General features: G+C 34.4%; 2 protein-coding genes across 2 annotated transcripts; one reads left to right on the top strand and one right to left on the bottom strand.

The window, feature by feature from the left end:
* The first annotated feature begins 808 nt into the window (after positions 1-808).
* Positions 809-6,316, top strand: LOC101266649 (xylose isomerase). Its single transcript, XM_004242624.5, has 21 exons — positions 809-1,035; positions 1,673-1,752; positions 1,907-2,017; positions 2,122-2,196; positions 2,276-2,405; positions 2,485-2,576; positions 2,819-2,869; positions 3,133-3,209; positions 3,290-3,344; positions 3,481-3,582; positions 3,817-3,868; positions 4,030-4,075; positions 4,156-4,211; positions 4,333-4,384; positions 4,458-4,537; positions 4,637-4,707; positions 4,821-4,861; positions 5,246-5,345; positions 5,446-5,517; positions 5,613-5,690; positions 6,047-6,316. The coding sequence occupies exons 2-21, from the start codon at positions 1,684-1,686 to the stop codon at positions 6,080-6,082; spliced, it is 1,446 nt and encodes a 481-aa protein (XP_004242672.2). The 5' UTR covers positions 809-1,035; positions 1,673-1,683; the 3' UTR covers positions 6,083-6,316.
* Positions 6,317-6,805: 489 nt separating this feature from the next.
* Positions 6,806-17,831, bottom strand: LOC101266344 (ADP-ribosylation factor 1). Its single transcript, XM_004242623.5, has 9 exons — positions 17,398-17,831; positions 17,131-17,255; positions 16,978-17,016; positions 16,179-16,241; positions 13,831-13,849; positions 11,178-11,289; positions 8,080-8,127; positions 7,455-7,585; positions 6,806-7,045 (listed from the first exon to the last, which is right to left on the bottom strand). Exons 2-9 carry the CDS (start codon positions 17,231-17,233, stop codon positions 7,012-7,014), a joined length of 549 nt encoding a protein of 182 aa, XP_004242671.1. The 5' UTR covers positions 17,234-17,255; positions 17,398-17,831; the 3' UTR covers positions 6,806-7,011.
* Between the last annotated feature and the right edge of the window lie 1,248 nt (positions 17,832-19,079).

Below are 19,079 nucleotides of genomic sequence, written 5' to 3'. Positions count from 1 at the left end.
AATGTGACTTTTTTTTTCTTGGTTATATTATATAACTGAATTATTAAATGTTTAACTATGCTTGCTTATTTTGTTTTGGTTATAGAAAATATTTGACCAAGTTTTATGGGGAATTTGTTTATGTGATAAAGAGTCTCCTCCTCCTAAAAGGAGACAAATCACATAAAGTTTATGTAAACAAGAAATCATATAGTTCATGCTTAGTTAGGAATTGAATTTTATGAATTCGAATTAATTAATACTAAATTTATAACTCACTTTAGTTATGACGTTATAATTAAAATAATTTATGAACCACTAGTAAATGAAACTAAAAGGGGTGACAATGCAATTTATTCTGAATATTGGATCAAAAGTAAGCAAATAACATAAACATCAAAGAAAATTAAATGGATCCACGTGATGCAATATATCCAAAAATATATATTTTTTTCGTCTCGTTTTATGTAATAATATTAAAAATTTAACATAATATCAAATAGAATGAGATTTTGGCTTTTTTGCAATTTAAATATTTATATCAAATTTTAATAAATTTATATAGTAATAAAGTGATCGAATTAATTGAACATATAATCATTATACCCCTTCATAACCCCCACGTTATATATCTCAATATCAAGCTCATCGCATGAAATTTGACTATATCACTTTTATATTATCGAAACCTATTAAATATAACCATACTACAATTAAATAATTTAAAATAAAACTTTTTTAACAAACTAAGAGAAATCAACGTCATGAGCACGTGTCAAAGTATATCTTTTGATACCTTATCTAAATCAAAAAAAAAAATTAATTAATTATTGCAATTATAATCCAAATTAAACTATTGAAATATTAATCATAAAAGGATACGGATAAATGACAAATCCTTAATATTTTTTAGTTCCTTTTTCAATTAAAAGTGCTAAAATATTAAGTTTTTTGTACTATATATACACTCTGTTGCTAGCATAGATTTGTGTGAAGCTAGAGTTTTTCTGTTTCTTTAGCCAAGAAACCTAAAAACCCATCTCAGATTTTGCACTGGTAAGCCTTTTATCTCTTTAATCGTTCTTGTTTTTGCAGATTACATGTTGGGTTTTCATAATTTTGATAAAAATTGGAGCTTTTTGGTGATTTTTTGATTTGTTATGGATGTAAAGTTATGATCTTTGGAGTATTTATGTTGAGATCAGTGAAGGGTATGAGCTGAATTTTGTTTCTGGTGATGATCTTTTGGTTACATGAGATTGGTGATATTGTAGATTAGTGATGGTATAAATTACTTAAAAGTTCTTGATTGGATTATCTTCGATTTTTAGATGGATATGTAAGTGTAACTTCTGATTATAAGTTTTTTCTTTTTGGAGATTAATAGGGGGGTGGGGATGGGGCTGTTATATTGATTATATGGTGATGATTATTTAACTATTGGCTGATGTTTTGTGATTAATGGTGTTGCTAAAAATTGGAGATTTTTCTTCTTCTATGTTTTAAAAAAATTGATTGTTATGGGTGTAAAGTTTTGATCTTTGAAGTATTTTTGTTGAGAACTACTCAAGGATGGGGTGTGGAGGCTCGAGTAATTAATGGGATTTGAGAACTCTTTGAATTACAGATTTTACGTAACTATTGGCGAACGTTTAGTGATTAATGGAGTTGTTTATTATCTTGTGCATTGCAGATTTGACAAAAATGAGAGAAAGGAATGTTGGGAAGTGTTCGTTATTCCTTCTTTGTTTGAATGTGGTCTCAAGTGTAGTGGTAAGCAAATCAACGGTTCTTCGTTAGTATGATTGTCATGTCTAATTATGACCAATGCATATTTTTCTGAGTTCTTTAATTATTTTTTTTTCAATTATGTTATTATGAAAAAGTATATGTCTCATAATGTACGTCCGTGTCATCCCAAATGCAGATGGCTGCTGCTCCACCAACTTGTCCTGCTGATACTGGCAGCGGTTGTGGGAGTGATTCAGGTGAATGGGATGGGGAGTTTTTCCCTGGAATTCCAAAAATTAAGTATGAGGTAATAATACTAATATATAACCCTTTAGTTACAGAAATTTGAAGTATTGAACTTGTTGGTGAATTTGGATATGTTATTTGACCGAATTTTAATTGCTAATTTAGGGTCCTTCTAGTAAGAACCCACTCTCCTTTAAATGGTACAATGCCGAGGAGGAGGTTCTTGGAGAAAAGATGAAGGTTAGTTGTGATCACTTGTTTTAGGATTCTTGGCAAAAACTATATGATTTTGTACTTATAAATTTTTTGTTTGATATAGGATTGGATGAGATTTAGCGTAGCATTTTGGCATACATTCCGTGGCACAGGAGCTGATCCATTTGGTGCTCCTACAAAGTCGTGGCCGTGGGAAGATGGCACCAATTCCCTGGCTATGGCCAAGAGAAGACGTGAGTTCATAGATTACCAACTCTAATTTCTAAGTAGTTTTGGATAGAACTTATTTCTCACGCTATTACTAATTTACAGTGAGAGCCAACTTTGAATTCCTGGAGAAACTTGGAGTAGAAAGATGGTGCTTCCACGATAGGGACATCGCTCCAGAGGGAAAGACCCTTGAGGTAAATTTTGAGAGAATGCTATGCTTCTAGTGCTTTTATTCTGCATCCCCATCCCAGTAATAAAGTGGATTGACAAAGGTCATGTCTGATTGTTGAATCAGCTGTGTTTAATGTTCATAAACCTCTTATCCCCCCCCATTTACTTCTAAATGCTGATGGATCTTCCATCTCTTATGAGCATAAAATCTTTGTTATCCCGAAAGAATCTGACATTAAATCAAAATATATGGTTTGTGTTATAGGAAACAAATGCAAACTTGGATGAAGTGGTGGCTCTTGCCAAAGAGCTTCAGGTAATAATTAGTTATTAGTTTGATGAACAATTAAGTTGTAAACCAACTATCATAACTTTTTTCCGACAGAAAATGAATTTTCCTTCTGCTCTCTCACATTTTCTGATGCCTTGAGGTATCTAATACCAGTTTTACTAGTTCACCTTGTTATGTTTTGTCAAATGTTCTCCTAAGAACCACCTAAGGCTCAAGTATGATTTACTGTGCTAACATGATAAGTTGACATTTCATCTTGAATACTTCCCTCTATGTGGATTTTACAGGGAGATAAATTTCATCTTCTGTGGGGTACCGCTCAATTGTTCCTCCAGCCTCGCTACATGCATGGTGCTGCTACTAGGTATGCATTGGTACAGAATTGCCTTTGATTCACCCTGTATATGAAAAGAGTGCTCATGCTCTGTAAATGTTGAATTGTAGCTCTGAATTAGGTGTATATGCATATGCTGCTGCTCAGGTCAAGAAAGCCATGGAGGTTCGAACTTCTGCTTTCCTCCTTTTGAGACTATATTGTGAGATCACAATTGACGAGAAGTCTAATTACTTGAACAAATACAGTACTTAAAGTAGGATTTGCTTGAACAGTACCTTTGCGTGTGTCTCATTTTCAGGTTACACATCATCTTGGGGGAGAGAATTATGTCTTTTGGGGTGGTCGAGAAGGTTACCAGAGCCTCCTGAACACAGATATGGAAAGAGAACTTAACCATATGGTGAGATTGTCACCTTAATACTTATCAGCAAAATTCAGAAATGTTAATTTCACAATTAACATATTTTCTCTTGTAATCAAGTTAAAAACCCGTCCTATGGTATTTATCCCATCATTCTTTGTGTGCTTTGAGGGTGTTTGGGCCCAATTCAGAAGAGAGTATATGCCACTGGATTTCTTTATTTTGTTTAAGATTGCTTACTGTACTGAGAAAATGTGTTTTAACTCCTTGCAGGCAAGGTTCATGGAAGCTGCTGTCGCTTACAAAAAGAAGATTGGCTTCAATGGTATTTCAACTTAACTTGTTCTAATATTGTAGAATTTAATTTTCTGCCATGGAGTTCAAAATTTTAATAGAAGTGTAAAATACTCTGATTTGACATCTTGTGTACCTCGCCAATCTTATTAGTTGTAAGTTAACCTCACACGTTATTTGATTTAATTCCAGGAACATTACTAATTGAACCAAAGCCTCAGGAGCCAACAAAACACCAGTATGTTTACTTTACGTGATGCATCTGCTGAGAATGTAATCTCCTAAATTTTACCTAATTTATTCATCATATTAATCTAGGTATGACTGGGATGCTGCCACTTCTGCTAATTTCTTACGCAAATATGGGCTTATAGGTATTTAATTCATTCTTCATTTCCTTCATAGTGCATTTTCAAAGAAGTGGCATAGGAGCTTTGTTACTACATGTTTGAATAAGAGGGAATCATAATGATTTTCATTTTGCGTTTTCTGCAGGAGAGTTCAAATTGAACATCGAGTGCAACCATGCCACGTTGGCTGGTCACAGGTTTGTGTGTTTTCAGTGCAAATTAACTATGTCCGTCTTTTGCACCTTATTAAAACAAATTATTGTTTTGCAGCTGCCATCATGAGCTTGAAACAGCAAGAATTAATGGTTTGCTGGGCAACATTGACGCAAATTCTGGCGATCCCCAGATTGGTATGTTACATGGAAATATGAGAATACATATCAAATATGTCAATGTGATTGCTATAATACCATGAGACTTGAAGTAATGAAAGCTTATCCATTATGTAGGTTGGGACACAGATCAATTTTTGATGGATGTCGCTGAGGCAACATTGGTGATGCAAACCGTTATTAAAAATGTCAGTGATTAGACAATTTCTTTTTGATTGTTACGAAACTGAAAACTGTGAATCAGCTAAAAAAAAGTCTGTGCAATTCTTAATTTTTAACCGCTGATCGTTGTTTTGAACAGGGAGGATTGGCACCAGGAGGATTCAACTTTGATGCAAAATTGTTAGTTCCCTACTCCACTATTACCTTTTGTTTCCATCTCGAATATTTGACTTCAATTATAATGTTACCTATCATATGTTACAAATCTTAGACAGTAACGAATTAGTCAATATCATTCAAGTATGTCTCGATCCCAAGCTAGTTGTGATTGGCCAGACAGAGAAACTAATCCAAAGACAATACTTGTTTTGTTGTCCATCATATGAAAAAAAATATATTTTGAAGGCTTGGGGATGATGTTTTTTGTTCCTCCTAATAGGCGTAGGGAGAGCACTGATGTTGAAGACATATTTATTGCTCACATATACTTGTTTTGTTGTCCGTCATATGAAAAAAAATATATTTTGAAGGCTTGGGGATCATGTTCTTTGTTCCTCCTAATAGGCGTAGGGAGAGCACTGATGTTGAAGACATATTTATTGCTCACATTGCTGGTATGGACACTCTAGCCCGTGGCCTCAGAAATGCTGCCAAGCTAATTGAGGTGCTGTTCCTTTCTCAACTACTTGCCAAATTTTCAATCAACTAATATTTACCGAATCAAATATGCAATGGTGTACTTAATTTTCTGTGTTTGCAAACAGGAGGGCTCGTTGAATGATCTTGTCAGAAAGCGATATCAGAGTTTTGACTCCGAACTTGGTTCTGCAATTGAGGTATTGTTTTACTATCACCTTTTCGTTTTCCATCTGCTGTCTACTGTGTTCTGTTCACTAAACGCTTGAGAGTAAAACTACGTGTTCTCCAACAGTCTGGGAAGGCAGACTTTGAACTGCTCGAGAAGAAGGCGCTAGAATGGGGAGAACCTAAAGTTCCTTCTGGAAAGCAGGTAACATTTTATAGACTTACAATGTTCACTTGCCATAAATAATATTTCATTATTTGCAAATACTCAAGTTTAGTATTAACGAATGGCGTTCTGATCATCATTATTACAAATACTGTTCACTTCACTATTTGAAATACCAGTGAAATCTTGAAAAACTTGTTTAGTATTATTTCAAGTGAAATTTACTGTTGAAACGTGACTTATCTTTCGAATACTCTTTCTCAACTTGAACGTTAAATACGTTTTCTTTTTAAACCTTCAACAAAACACTGTCATCTAATATGCACATATCTGGAACTTATTCTTCTGTGTGTGATGTTAGTTTAAATTATTTTGTTTGGTTCAAAAAAATGCAGGAGCTTGCAGAGATGATTTTTCAGTCAGCATTGTAGAAATCATGAGTTTTATACTTTTTTTAGCAGGCAGCAGCAGCAGCAGTAGGAAATAATATTATCATGAGTAGGAAGAAAAATTTAGAAATAAATATTTTACATATTCAGTGTGTGGGCTGTTTCCCAGTGAATTTTTCAGTGAACTAATTATTCAGAAAGTTGAATGTTTATTATCCCTACATCAATGACTAGCATGCTTCTGAATATTTTTTCAATACAATTTAACTTTTTATCCATCGACGGTTGTTTAGACTGATTCTTTCTAAAATCTCAAACAAAGTAAGGGTTGGCTACTTGAGTCGCTTCATTTGAGAGTGTGTGCCATAGTCCTAGTTGTATCCTAATTTAGGGATCAATTATTTGAATTTTTGCTATCAATGTCGATATATTTAAAGTCAATTAAATATATCGCCTATATATATTTTTTTCTTTCCGTTTGATTTCTCTGTTATTTTATCCTCTTTGTGTTACACATTCTTCATTTTCTAATTTATAATATTGTTTTGGTCTAAAAATCTTCCTTTTTTAATGATCATTCTGTTCAATTCATCTATGAGGTGTGCTGTATTGTCCAAGAATACCAAATATTTGTCAACTTTACCAACTTGTTTTTTCTAGCTTGCAAACACCATTGTTTATGGAATATAACTATATGTTTAAAATCAAAGACCAAAGACAATTGACAAAATATAACCAAAACAGGAAAGAAAAACAGAAGAAACATTGAGCTTTTCAAGTGTAAATTGTAATCTATGAAGTCAAAATAAAGCCTCGTATTCTCATTATCTGTGATAAGTATAAACATTATATCCGAGCAGTTCGCATTAATCAGAAACTATGGCAATTAGAAAAATAATTGAAGGCCACATTAACACCAAGTTCTCTCTTGTTTGTCTTCACAGTTTATCTGCAGCATCGTTTACAAAAATTTAGCCACCTCCGGATTTGAGTGTATTACTCAACCTACATTTAGAACAATCGACATGAGAACGATAGGTTTATCTGAGTGTGTGTGTGTGCGCGTGTTCAACTCATGTGAAAGACATTTCAGAAAAGAAATGCAAAATATGATACCAGCAAAGATAATGAAGAGAAGTTGAGGCTGCTAAATGACTAAAATTACCACTGATCCTTGAAACATGGTAGGCTGCCTACATTTCATCCCCTTAGGGTGAGACCCTTCCCAGGACCTTACATGAACGCAAGATGTTGGGCACCAGAGTGCCCTTTTTTTCCAAGGAGCCCACTTAATGACAAATGAGAACACTGGTACGACCGGTGGAATCAACTAGAGTTTCAAAAAATATGGTTTGCATTCATGCCATATAATTGCTGTAGCAACATATAAAAAAAAGTGAGAAGTTGAGCTCACCAGTCCAAGCCCTCAAAGAGCCCTTCTCCTTTGATGGCAGAAGTCTTAAAAATAGCCCACTGCCTACTTTTAATCTTGTGCAGCTCTAAGGCCTCAGTCACTGCAGCATCATCAAGTGCACCAGGAAGATCCTGTCAACAATTGAAGACTCTAAATAAATGATAGTGAATGATTACATGCTTATCTGAACAAACGGCTACTGTCAGTCTATATGTGGGTTGGTATTTCAGTGTCGGACGTACACGCATGAGAGAGAGAGAATGCAAGTCGGCCAAAGAAAGAACGACTACAGCTTAATATCCAAACTATTTGGAGGCTGCTAAATGACTCATCTATTTCCAATTGCACTCCATTGGGCCGATTACAGTCCAATAACCAATAGTTTGTCTTTTAAAACAAACTAGAGATTTTCTGAATCTAGAGGTTCTATAAATCTCAGGCTATCCTTACATTGTCATGCAAACTCTGAGAGGCAAAAGAACTATGTAGCAATTTTAATACTTCTAAATAGTAACCCAAAACTATGGCTTTAATAATGAAAGAAAACATTGTATTTATTCCAGGATCAAATGGATCAAAGCTTCTTTCTCAGCTATGTAGAAAAAGAACTAGCAAGGACGCAAACCTGCTTGTTAGCATAGATGAGGACAACAGCACCCTTCAACTCTTCCTCCTGGGAAAAAAAAAGGAAACATGCATCATCAATGACCATCCTCATAAGTAAAACACATCGTAAATGCTATTCCTCAGAAGTCAAATAAAAGATAGGACCCAGAAAGCTTAACTAGAAATTAAAAGAATCAAAAGGAAAAAAATAGATGGCTTCCTGGTAGAACAAATTGTATTTCTACTATTTGTACAACTCTTAAGAAGTTGAATCTCTGGCACCCACACAAATACAATTCTATCATTAGTTGAAATTATTCCCCACTTGCAGCAAAATGGCTCTTCAACTTAGCAAAAGTTATAGCATGAAAAATTTAAAAAAAAAAAAACATGTACAGGCAACCTTTCCATTTTCAAGTCTCTATACAACTGAAGGACACATGTCACTTTCAGGTAGCAGAGTAACCACAACTAAAAAATCACTCGGAGAGATTTTGACTTCCATCAGAAGAGCAGCAAAGACCTAATCTCAAACAAAGTAGAGACGGCTATATAACCTCACTAACCATGTTTCTCCGTTCAACTCATCTCAAACCAATATTATATAAAATAAAAACAAATAATACTCCCTCTATTCCATATTAAGAGAACTTGTGAGACAATGCACATCCATTAAAAAGAAAAGTGACATAAATTGAACATTACTTTCCAATTTACCCTTTAAGTTATTGTTAAACTATTCCTGAATATAGAAATAACTCAAAATAAAATCATAAATATGAGAAATTAACTCTCTTGAACTTCACCTAAAAAATGTAAATGAAGGGCAAAAATGGAAAAAAGTTCAAACATTTATCTTGAACTTGGAACATTTCACTTATTTGAAGAAAAAAAACCAAAATTCAGTTAATATGGAATAGAGAGAGTATTAGAAGTTCCCTATAATTTTTATTGGTATATAAATCTCTGGCAAAGCTGAAAGACTCCTAAAAACCATGGGGCCTGAAGGAAATGTATTAACATGACTAAAACATATTCCAAACTAATTGATAAACATATTAACTTGACTAAAACATATCTCAAACTTATTTTCGTCGCCTCTATAGATTCTTATCTCCCATTGTGTTTTAACTTCCGCTAAATCTACATGAATTAGATTATAGGATATTTGAGACAATTCCTTCCATATGAATATAAGTCTACTTTCATCCATTTTCTTTAAAGAAAACTAGAAGAAAAACATTGTCAATCAACTTGCACCACCAAAAAAATATGTACAATTTTTACATTAAGTTCTTTTGAGAAAAAACAAAGTCATAGAAGACCTCTGTAGAGCCAATTCTAAGAACTGCTTATTCTGTAAATCACTTTGCTAAAACAGCTTTTCAAATAACACTCTTGTCCTGTTTTGACAAGCAGCTCCCCTCTACTCCACAGAGTTTCATCCAAACACCTCAACTCAATCAAAACAAATATTTTAAACACCTTCAATGTTGTGTGTTCCTCACTTGCCCTGACATGGATGACACATCAAACCCACGTAACATGTAAAATTAAAATAAGTTTGAATACCAAAACAAAAATGTGATGAAAAGGAAAAAAATGTTCAAAGAATCCTACAGAATATTGTTTTTTTATAAAGGTAACATAGAATTCTACAGAATATATCCCCCCTCCCCATTTTATCTGTTTCTCTTCCATCTCCCCTTTGCGTCATTTACGTCTCCTTTCCCTCTCCATTATTTTCTTCTTTCTCCGCCGTCATTTTTCTCATCATCTTCAATCCCCTTCCGCACCCCGCACCCCCTCATTTTCTACCATCTACAAGTTTGTTTAATCCAAGAATAATAACTATACGCATGAAACAAATATAAAGGGCAGTCCGGTGGACTAAGCTACACTATGCATCATGTACGAGGAAGGGCCGAACCACAAGGTTGTTTCCACAGCTCGAACACATGACCTCCTAGTCACATGGCAGCAACTTTACCAGTTATACTAAAGCTCCGTTCATGAATAACAAATATATGGACGAAAAGAATAACAATAAAGTGAATTTTTGATTGTTTGATGTCACTTTCTTCAAGAAACGTTTATTGGCAAGGAAAATATGTCTTGTCACAACACTGAAGTGCACATTAAGTGAAGCAAAGCGCTCAACATGTTTTGAACCTCACTTTAGAGTAAAAGTGCCTTTAAACGCGGCTTTGACAACAATGGCACAAAGGAGCCAAGATCCGTGTAAGGACACTAGGAAGAGACTTTGAACAATTCTCAATCGTGATGGGGTTACACCAGGGATCAGCTCTTAGCCTGTTTTTATTTATCCTGGCGTTGGATAATTGATGTGTCATATCCAAGGGGAGGTACCATGGTGAATGTTATTTGCACCATAATCCGTCGAGGATTTGAAGTTAGTAACTGACTTTCCCATATAAGTATTATTAGTATATTGTCCTATTATCTTATTCTCAGTTTTTTATTATTACTGGTTTCCTTTGCTTTATCATCACTACCATATTGTCTTATTCTTTGAGTTTTATTAGCATATGTTGTTTTCTTTTTGCTTTAATTATCGTACTATTTGCTACCGCTATTGTTTTATTCATCTTTTTGCTTTAAATTACTTTACTCAAACCGAGAATTTTCCAGAAACAACCTATCTACCTTCCCAAGGTAGGGGTAAGGTCTGCGTACACACCACCCTCCCCAAACTCCTTATGGGATTATATTGAGTATATTGTTGTTGTTGCCTTATGCTTCTGGTAAACTTTCTATTTTGTAGTTTCACAAGTGCTGTATATTCTGAAATGACAATTTTGGGGGTATTATTGTGAGTTCAGAATCCCTTCACTTAACAGGGAAACATTGAAAAGGAGTAAAGAACAAGCATTTCTTTTGCAATACTAGCCGATAGCCGTTGTTTTCATAAATCAAGTTTACTTAGCATTCAGTGTCTGGATCCAAAATAAAAAGATATGTCCTATTTAGCAGCAACTGGTCACAATGGAACCTAATTTTCAACAAGCAGGAAGATTTTATATATATATATATATATATATATATAGACATACATATACGTATAGAGAGTGAGAGAGACCAATAAGGAAAAGGTACCTCCAATATGGCGTGGAACTCCTCTTTAGCAACCACGAGCCTATCAGTGTCACTTGAGTCGACAACGTAGATTATAGCTTGAGTATTAGGAAAATAGCACCTCCAGTATGGCCTAACCAGCAAAAGAAACCATGAAGGACCTTTCCACATTTCAAAAAATCATGAAATGGGAGATGAGATATACATTATGATGGCAACTATAAGTTCATACATAGTAGGTACACAGTATCAAAAGATGCTGAGATAACAGTATGAGGCTTAACCTCATACTGTTATCTCAGCATCTTTTGATGCCAAAACATACTGCTGATTCTTTGAGCTTTTGGATGAGGGAGAGAGGGGGAAAGACCCAAAAAAGATGGTGGTCTATAGTACCTACTTGTGTCTGGTGGGCTATTTGGAGAGAAAGAAACCTCAAGTGTCATGAGAAGAAAGTTGAAGAAAATTGCATTAACATGTTATTTTTTTGGTGTAAAGAAGATGGTATAGAAGAAGTAGAACAGTTGGTAGATTTCCTTGGATCTATGTAATTCGGGATTTAGCTTGTAAATTTTTGGAGGTAGCCAGCTTACCCTTAATGCTGAAGAATACAACTTTAACTTTATCAAAAGAAAAAAACAGTATGAGGCTTAACCAGGGGAACAAGAGTGATTTACGAGAATCTCCGGAGATATAGACCTTGTATATCTAAAAGTCATTAAATAGTTCAGTTTTTGAGGCACTAAATTGAAGCAAGCCCCAACCCCAAAATGGCCACAGAAAAAGTGAAGGTTTGACTCGGCTTTTACTCATGCCTGAAGATAATCTTTTGATGAAGCAATAAATTTTTATTGATGTTTGAGCAAAAAACAAAACACCCATATACAACATGTATACCAAAAAGTAGAAAACATACAAAAATAAATGGAATTCTACGAAAGACATTAAGTCATCAATACATAAAGGAATTTCATGGGTGCACTGAAACGAAATAAAGGATAGAGGGTAATACTCAATGTACAAAATTCATCTCTACCCACTCAAAGCTCTCTTATTCTCTCTTAAAATAATCCATATAAGTGCTGGTAGAACAACATTCCAAGCCCTACATATTTTCCTTCTTTTATCATAGTGACCATAGTTCCAAGTGAAAATAAGCTCTTTCACTGTGTGTGGCATCACCGAAACTGGCCCAAACCAACTAAGGATTTCCCCCCATAACCTCGAAATTGCCAAACAGTGAATGAAGAGATGGTCAACACCTTTGACATAAGCAACCTTCCTCTTTCTCAAATTCTTAGCCGCCAACATCACCCCCTGTTGCTGCTAGCCAAGTGAAAAGAAAAAAAGAACACACCTTTCTCTATACTTTTTGAGATCTAAATCGAGCTATATGGAAATGCATTCTCCCCACTAACCAGAAACATTTCATAATAAATTGAGAGAACACTCTGTTATTCCTTGTACCCACCTCCATACAGGCATACATCGTGACTATCCTGCAATATACAAGCATACTTAGCTTGTCGAACAAATAGACCAAGCTTTGGCACTCTGCCACCTTCTGGTCCTAAAGGCGTGACAGTTCCCTTTAAAAAATATGCCAACCATGAATATCTGAATGAATAACTTTGCTTGTAACCTACAACCTGGGTATCCGATACATATTGTTCCATTTTTGGTTAAGAGTCAATAAAATCTTGCCAGCAGTGTGTCAAAACATCACAGTGGAAATTTGGACAACAGCATAAGCCTGCTACAGCCTCCCAAGACTCATGAACATCAGTAGTAGAGCCCAAATATATGGAGATCTTCAAATTTGTTGTCTTCACGTGCTATCCGGCTCAAAGAAAATCCCATAGATGTAAACAAGACATATATTTCCCTAGTTTCTTTCTAAACAAAGCAGAGAAGAATTTTTAGTGTTCTCAAAACTAATAGAACTTTTTCCTCAATAGATATGGTTTCTGAGACATATATAGTAATTCTCCAAAAAGCTACAACCCTAAGACCAAGACGAATTGTCTAAAAGGAAGATACCCTAATTGCCAAGTCCGTGAAAGCATTTATGCTATAAAGTAGTCACACGGATAGAAGATAAGATCTACCTTTACTTACTGTAAAATGTTCTATAAGCTAAAGAAGTGGAAGTGGTTGTCTCGTGGCCTAATATTAATGCTGAAGTACTAAAAATCAACAGATCTGATTTCTAGACACTGCATATATTGAGAAAAATCAAGTCTTGAATACATCGAACTTCAATTTTCAGCTTAATAATCCCAAATTGACTTGTTATTCACATCTTCACTGATGAGCCAAATCCTGATCACTGGAGCCAGTTTTACATTACCATCCATGGAATCCCATCAGAGAGTGAAAACTTGGAAGGTAAGGAAGTGAACCACTTATGACATTGGTCATCAAGTAAGGAACTCTAGATATTGACTAGGTATGTGCAGTATGACCTTTATTTATAAAAAAATATCACAAGTCTGCACTAGCACATCAACTACAAAAAGAAATGGAAAGACTGAAAGGGGAGGGGAGACGAGCATACTAATCAATGATATGAAGTTAACATCCACCATGCACATTAGTAGATTTCAAGATAGATACAAAAGATATATATGTACAAATCTTTTTATTATAAGTTTCAGAGTCAGTTAGAAGTTACCTGATACTAGTCTGTCCCCCTGCATTATTGTAAAAAGGGTGAAAAAAAGAAACATAATTAGAAGAAAGTCATATTGTTGATTCTAGGTAGAGAGGAAAACAAATAGAAATGACGCTATGCAGAAGAACGCAACAAAAGCAAATCTGTCAAAAACACCCACAAAAATAAAGAAGAACCCTAAACAATGATCTTTTGTCTGAACAATCAGAGAGATTTGCACTATTACACTTCCATTTTTATTACAATGCCGAGGTGTAGTTTAGTATTTTCTCTGAAGGGTAACATACCTCTTTCGCTGTTTGCCTTTAAGCAGAAACAAAATTCATTTTTGGCTCATCGCATTATGCCTACCTTTCTGCCTAAAGCTCTCCAACCACAACCTATCCCCTATACTAACCATTCTTTATGTGAACCCTTAGTCTAAATCTTCACATGATATAGCAAAACAAACTTGATGAGGAAAAGCGTAAATCACTAGGAAATGTAGCTAAAGGAATCAGATACACACAAATTGAACACCGAATAGTCAAGTTGTTTAACGAAAATCAGCAGAAACTCTCTTTTTTCGAAGACAAAAATCATCAGAAACTCTTACAGTAAAGATTTGGGATATACGTCCACTACATGAAACTACACATTCTTTAAGCAGTAAGCAATGAGATCACATGCTGATAATCTTTCAACAACATACACAGTGTAATCTCACAAGTGGGTCTGGGAGGTAGGGAGTTGTTTCTGATAATGCGCTCAGCTCAAGGAAAAGCATATCAAAGTAGATGGAAAAAGAAATAACGCCTAATGGAAGTGAAGATATCATGGAAACATATTATAGAAAGCATGACAAAGCATTCTTGGAAAAAGAAACAATAACTATACATCACATGCTGAGAATTGTGTATTGAGATAATTCCAAGACTTTGAGTAATTTTTTCGTGGCATGTTAGCCATATGCCCATATAGATAGCTTTACACAAATTGTTCTCAGTATCCCTGAAAACATTTTTTTCCAACTCATATCCTACCTTCGGGAGTGTAAGTTCAATGACAGGACTCATGAAGCGGACATGGACATGAGGCTTAATACACACGTCATACTCAAGAGAGGAAGTTTCAAGTACCTAGGTCAGTAAATCCAAGGTGTAAAGAGATTGACAATGATGTCACACATCATATTGAAGCCAAGTGGATGAAATGGAGACTTGCATACGGTTAAAAATGTGTCATCTATACTTAAAGGTAAGTTCTACCATGTGGTGGTTACACTGACTATGTTGTATGGGGCATTGTGTTGGTCAATCAAAAACTTCCTTGTTCAAAAGATGAAAGTAGTAGAAATGAGGATGCTGAGATTGATGTGTGGACAAATAAAGAGAGATCAGATTAAGAATGAAGAAACTCCGGACAAGGCGGGGGTGGTGATGGGGTCCTTTCCCACTTTGAGATTGCTTTGCATGTCTTTATCTGAAGTGCACACTTTTTATGAAGCATATGGTGGTGGGGTCCTTTCCCACTTTGCTCCCTTGGTAACTCAACACCCAATATTATGGTTGGAGGTGGAATATCTTTCCCACTAGGTAATCCCTCCTTTGTCAAGACATGCACCTTAATTACTAAGCTTTAGGATACATTTTTTAAACAAAAAGGTGGTTTCCGGACCAACTTGTGTGCATCTTGACAATTTAACCAGGCACCTCCTATGATGTTACCTCTAACTAGCTCAGAGGTCAGGTAAGTTCATTAAGGCTTAGGCAAATGGAAAGAATAACCTAGTGTTTTTTTGCCTCTGCTGGAATTTGGAGACCTAATAGCTCTCCTCCCACTTCACTAAACACTAGTTCAAGCCTTTCTGTGCAAGCTTTAGGATACAATACGCCAGACACCAATGACCCATATACTGACACAAAGCTTAATTTAGAGATAAATGAAAGATCTACAATTTACATGAAGTGATTATTCATTTTTTAATTTTGAGAGCCTGTGACCATCCCTATTGAACATATATAGCCATGTAAAAGTATCAAAGTTGCGTGAAATTAGTGTCTTGTGCGAAAAGCTGCAAAAGTTTGAACTAATTTAAAAAACTGGGAAGAACTGAAGCCATCCTGTCTAACAAAACTTATTTTAAGTTAAGGAAATTTCAAGGGAAACATTTACTACAGATATAAGCGTCAAGCAAAGAGCATGAAATGAGTATCTTATGAGAATAAAGCTGGAAAAGATTGAGCTCCTAACAAAATTGGGAAGAAAGCGAAGCATTATTCAAACAAAATCTAGTTAAGGTTCAGGAAAACTCAGAACATATAGAACAAATACTTTGCACCAAACGTCAAATTAATCCATCAGTTTACCTAGATCCCAAACTTGAAACTTTATATTGTTATACTGCACCGTCTCAACATTAAATCCAATTGCTGCATCATGAAAATCAACAAAAACCATCCATTACAAGAAAAACAGGACAAACATACAAAGAAAACCAATATCCTCTCTTCACTTAAAGAATGTAAGAAAATGCAATGAAATTATAGCTCAACGATTAAGGTAGAGGCCAAGGTTCAAATCCCACTGAAGCATGGGTTTGCTCAAATCTGAATGTTGATGTACACCTTACTAGTGTTTGCCTGGCGGATGATTTTCCCACCCATAGATAGCACATAAAATTTCGTAGATACATTTCTACCTCATAACCCAAAAAGAAAGAGATAATAGACAATACCACAGTTTCATTTTTATACATCATATTCACTAGAAAATGACTAAATTTATCTCTAATCAACTCGGCATCATAAATAGTCGGTCTTTTTAAGTAATACTCTCAAATGAAATCTATCAACATTGGTACACAAAAGCATTGCAACTATACTAACTCTTATGTTGATTTACATTTTACACATCTTATTTCTTTTCATAGAACTGGTTTATAGTATTTGTTTTGGTTTGAGTAAGATTGATACAAGCATAAAGGAAACAAACAAATCTGAATGGAGAATAACATAAGTAATGCGGGGAATCTTAGTAGCTCAGTTGGTTTGACTTTGATTCCTTACTTTATAATCCCCTCCCCCCATTTCTATTCCCCAAGAAATCTTTCACTTCACTAAACTATTGAAAGGATTAATGAAAGAGAAATCAAGAAAAAGAACCTACTTGGTATAGTGGAAACTACTTCACCCATCTGAAGACGATCTGCATGATTAAAAAAAACAAGGAATCATCATACTAATCGAACTGAATATGAAAACCCAGAATTCAAATCAAAAAATAAGCAAAAGGGTATTCATAAAAAGGAGTAAATCATACAGAGAATTGTTGTTTTGCCAGCATTGTCAAGTCCAAGAACTAAGATCCGAGCTTCCTTGTTTCCAAATAACGAAGAAAACAATCGTGAAAACACTAATCCCATTTCCCCCCTTTCGCTTGCTTTTCTGTATATACAAAATCAAAGATCAGATCTTGAAGAACCCCAATAAGCAAAAGGCAAAATTGTACAAAAAAAATGAATGTTTAGACAAATTTATGGTGACCCAATAAAGGAAAAAAGCTAGATTTTTCATTGAAGTGAATTACCAGCTGATTTGGGAACTTGATTAGTGTTTGGGGTTAAGCTAGAAGAGAGAAATTGTCAATTGGATCAACCAAAAAACACATATAGGACTAGCCAATTGAGATTTGGGTCTTTTTTATTTTTTATTTTTTTTTCGAAAAATATTTTTCAATCAAAAATGTTTTTCATAAGACTGGGTTTGATTCTTAAAAAATTATTTATAAAAAAAAATTAAGAAAGATTTGATAATAGTGCTCATGAAAAAAAATACAAAATAGTTTTGAACGTGTTGTCTACTTCAGGAAATTTCATTCAGATATTTATAGTTAATGAAATATATAATATGAAAAGAAAGAAATTTTAGAATTTTTTTAGGATATCGTCAGACACAGCATAACAAGGGAGATAATAGTGTTGTCAAATTTAGGGGTGTTAGAAATTATGAAGTATTTGATTCAAAAACTTTTTGTTAGCCCTAAGGAACTATATTACCAATTTGGATTCTTTGTCTTTAAAAAAAAAAACCTAAATCTAGAATTGTATTTTAAATATTTACTATCCTTAATACTGATATTTATAGTTGCTGAAACACATTATATGAAAATAAATAAATTTTAGAATAATTTAGGTTACGGCTAGAAATACTATGAGAGATAGCAAGTGTTGTCAATTTTAGGAGTGTTGAACTTATGAAATGCTTGAGTCGAAAACTCTTTGTTAGCCCTAAAGGACTATAATATTTTAGGAACTATCTTACTTATCTCAATCTTTTGTGTCTTTTCGTTTAAAAAATAAACAGATTTCTGACTCTGAAATTTATATTTTAAGTTTTAACTATCCTTAATACTAGACTAATTTCCTTAAAAAATAATCATGAGTTCATTTTTAATAAGAATAACGAGGATGATACTAGTGAATCCCAAAAGCAAGCCGAAGCCAAGATTTTGAGTTTTCAAAACTCTAGATTGAAAAGCATTTTCATAGTTCTTTTTTTACCGCTAAATTGTCAATCAATCTTGTTAGTGTTTTTTTAGTTAATATACCCCCACACACATACCCCACCCCACCCCCACCCCCACCCCCCACTCCACCCCCACCCACACACACAGACACATACTTAATTTTCTAGTACAAATACAAAATTCACGAAAAAATTATTCATCCGAACTCACGAACCTCAACTAGCTTTATCTCTGCTCCAAAAACATAGCGATCGTCGCATACATATTACATAGTGGAAAACAATATTCAATTATACGGAATTCATACTTTGATTTCTAAAATTTTATTTCTCTCATTTTATCTTAAATGACATGCGCTTCTAACTTGCTATATAAAATAACATATTTAAACCACAAATTTTCGAGATGATATTTCGATATATGTCAAAGGTTGTATCTTTCTAAACTCCGTCTCCAATCAAACACAGAATTACCTTCACATTAATCATCAATAGTTCGAAAGGTATTAAAAAAATAGAAACCTAAGAAAGATTTTTTTTTTCAATACCTGCAAATTTCATAGTAACACATTGGGAACTTTTGTTGTGATATTGTTTGGACATATTTGTTCTAAGCCCATTTCTTTTGTTTTACATATTTGTTCAAGCCCATCTATGTACTTGGCCCAATCAGCCCATGTTTACTTTTCACCCATGCATCTCTATATATTAGATAGAGAATTAGATTGAAATCTCGTCAAGAGA

The sequence above is a fragment of the Solanum lycopersicum genome, chromosome 7 (assembly GCF_036512215.1).
Source record: "Solanum lycopersicum chromosome 7, SLM_r2.1".
NCBI classification, from domain to species: domain Eukaryota; kingdom Viridiplantae; phylum Streptophyta; class Magnoliopsida; order Solanales; family Solanaceae; genus Solanum; species Solanum lycopersicum.
Note: the sequence above shows the minus strand (reverse complement) of the source record. Positions and strands in the feature narration are given on the sequence as shown.

Bases quoted from the DNA above. Each gene is read 5' to 3' on its own strand.
- LOC101266649 (XM_004242624.5), top strand. From the start codon at position 1,684: ATGAGAGAAAGGAATGTTGGGAAGTGTTCGTTATTCCTTCTTTGTTTG. The intron at 4,076-4,155 runs GTATGTTTACTT...ATATTAATCTAG, and splicing joins CAGGAGCCAACAAAACACCA to GTATGACTGGGATGCTGCCA. The intron at 5,691-6,046 runs GTAACATTTTAT...AAAAAAATGCAG, and splicing joins AAGTTCCTTCTGGAAAGCAG to GAGCTTGCAGAGATGATTTT.
- LOC101266344 (XM_004242623.5), bottom strand. From the start codon at position 17,233: ATGGGATTAGTGTTTTCACGATTGTTTTCTTCGTTATTTGGAAACAAG. The intron at 17,017-17,130 runs GTATGATTTACT...TTAATCATGCAG, and splicing joins TGGCAAAACAACAATTCTCT to ATCGTCTTCAGATGGGTGAA. The intron at 8,128-11,177 runs GTACCTTTTCCT...TTTTTTTCCCAG, and splicing joins AGTTCCACGCCATATTGGAG to GAGGAAGAGTTGAAGGGTGC.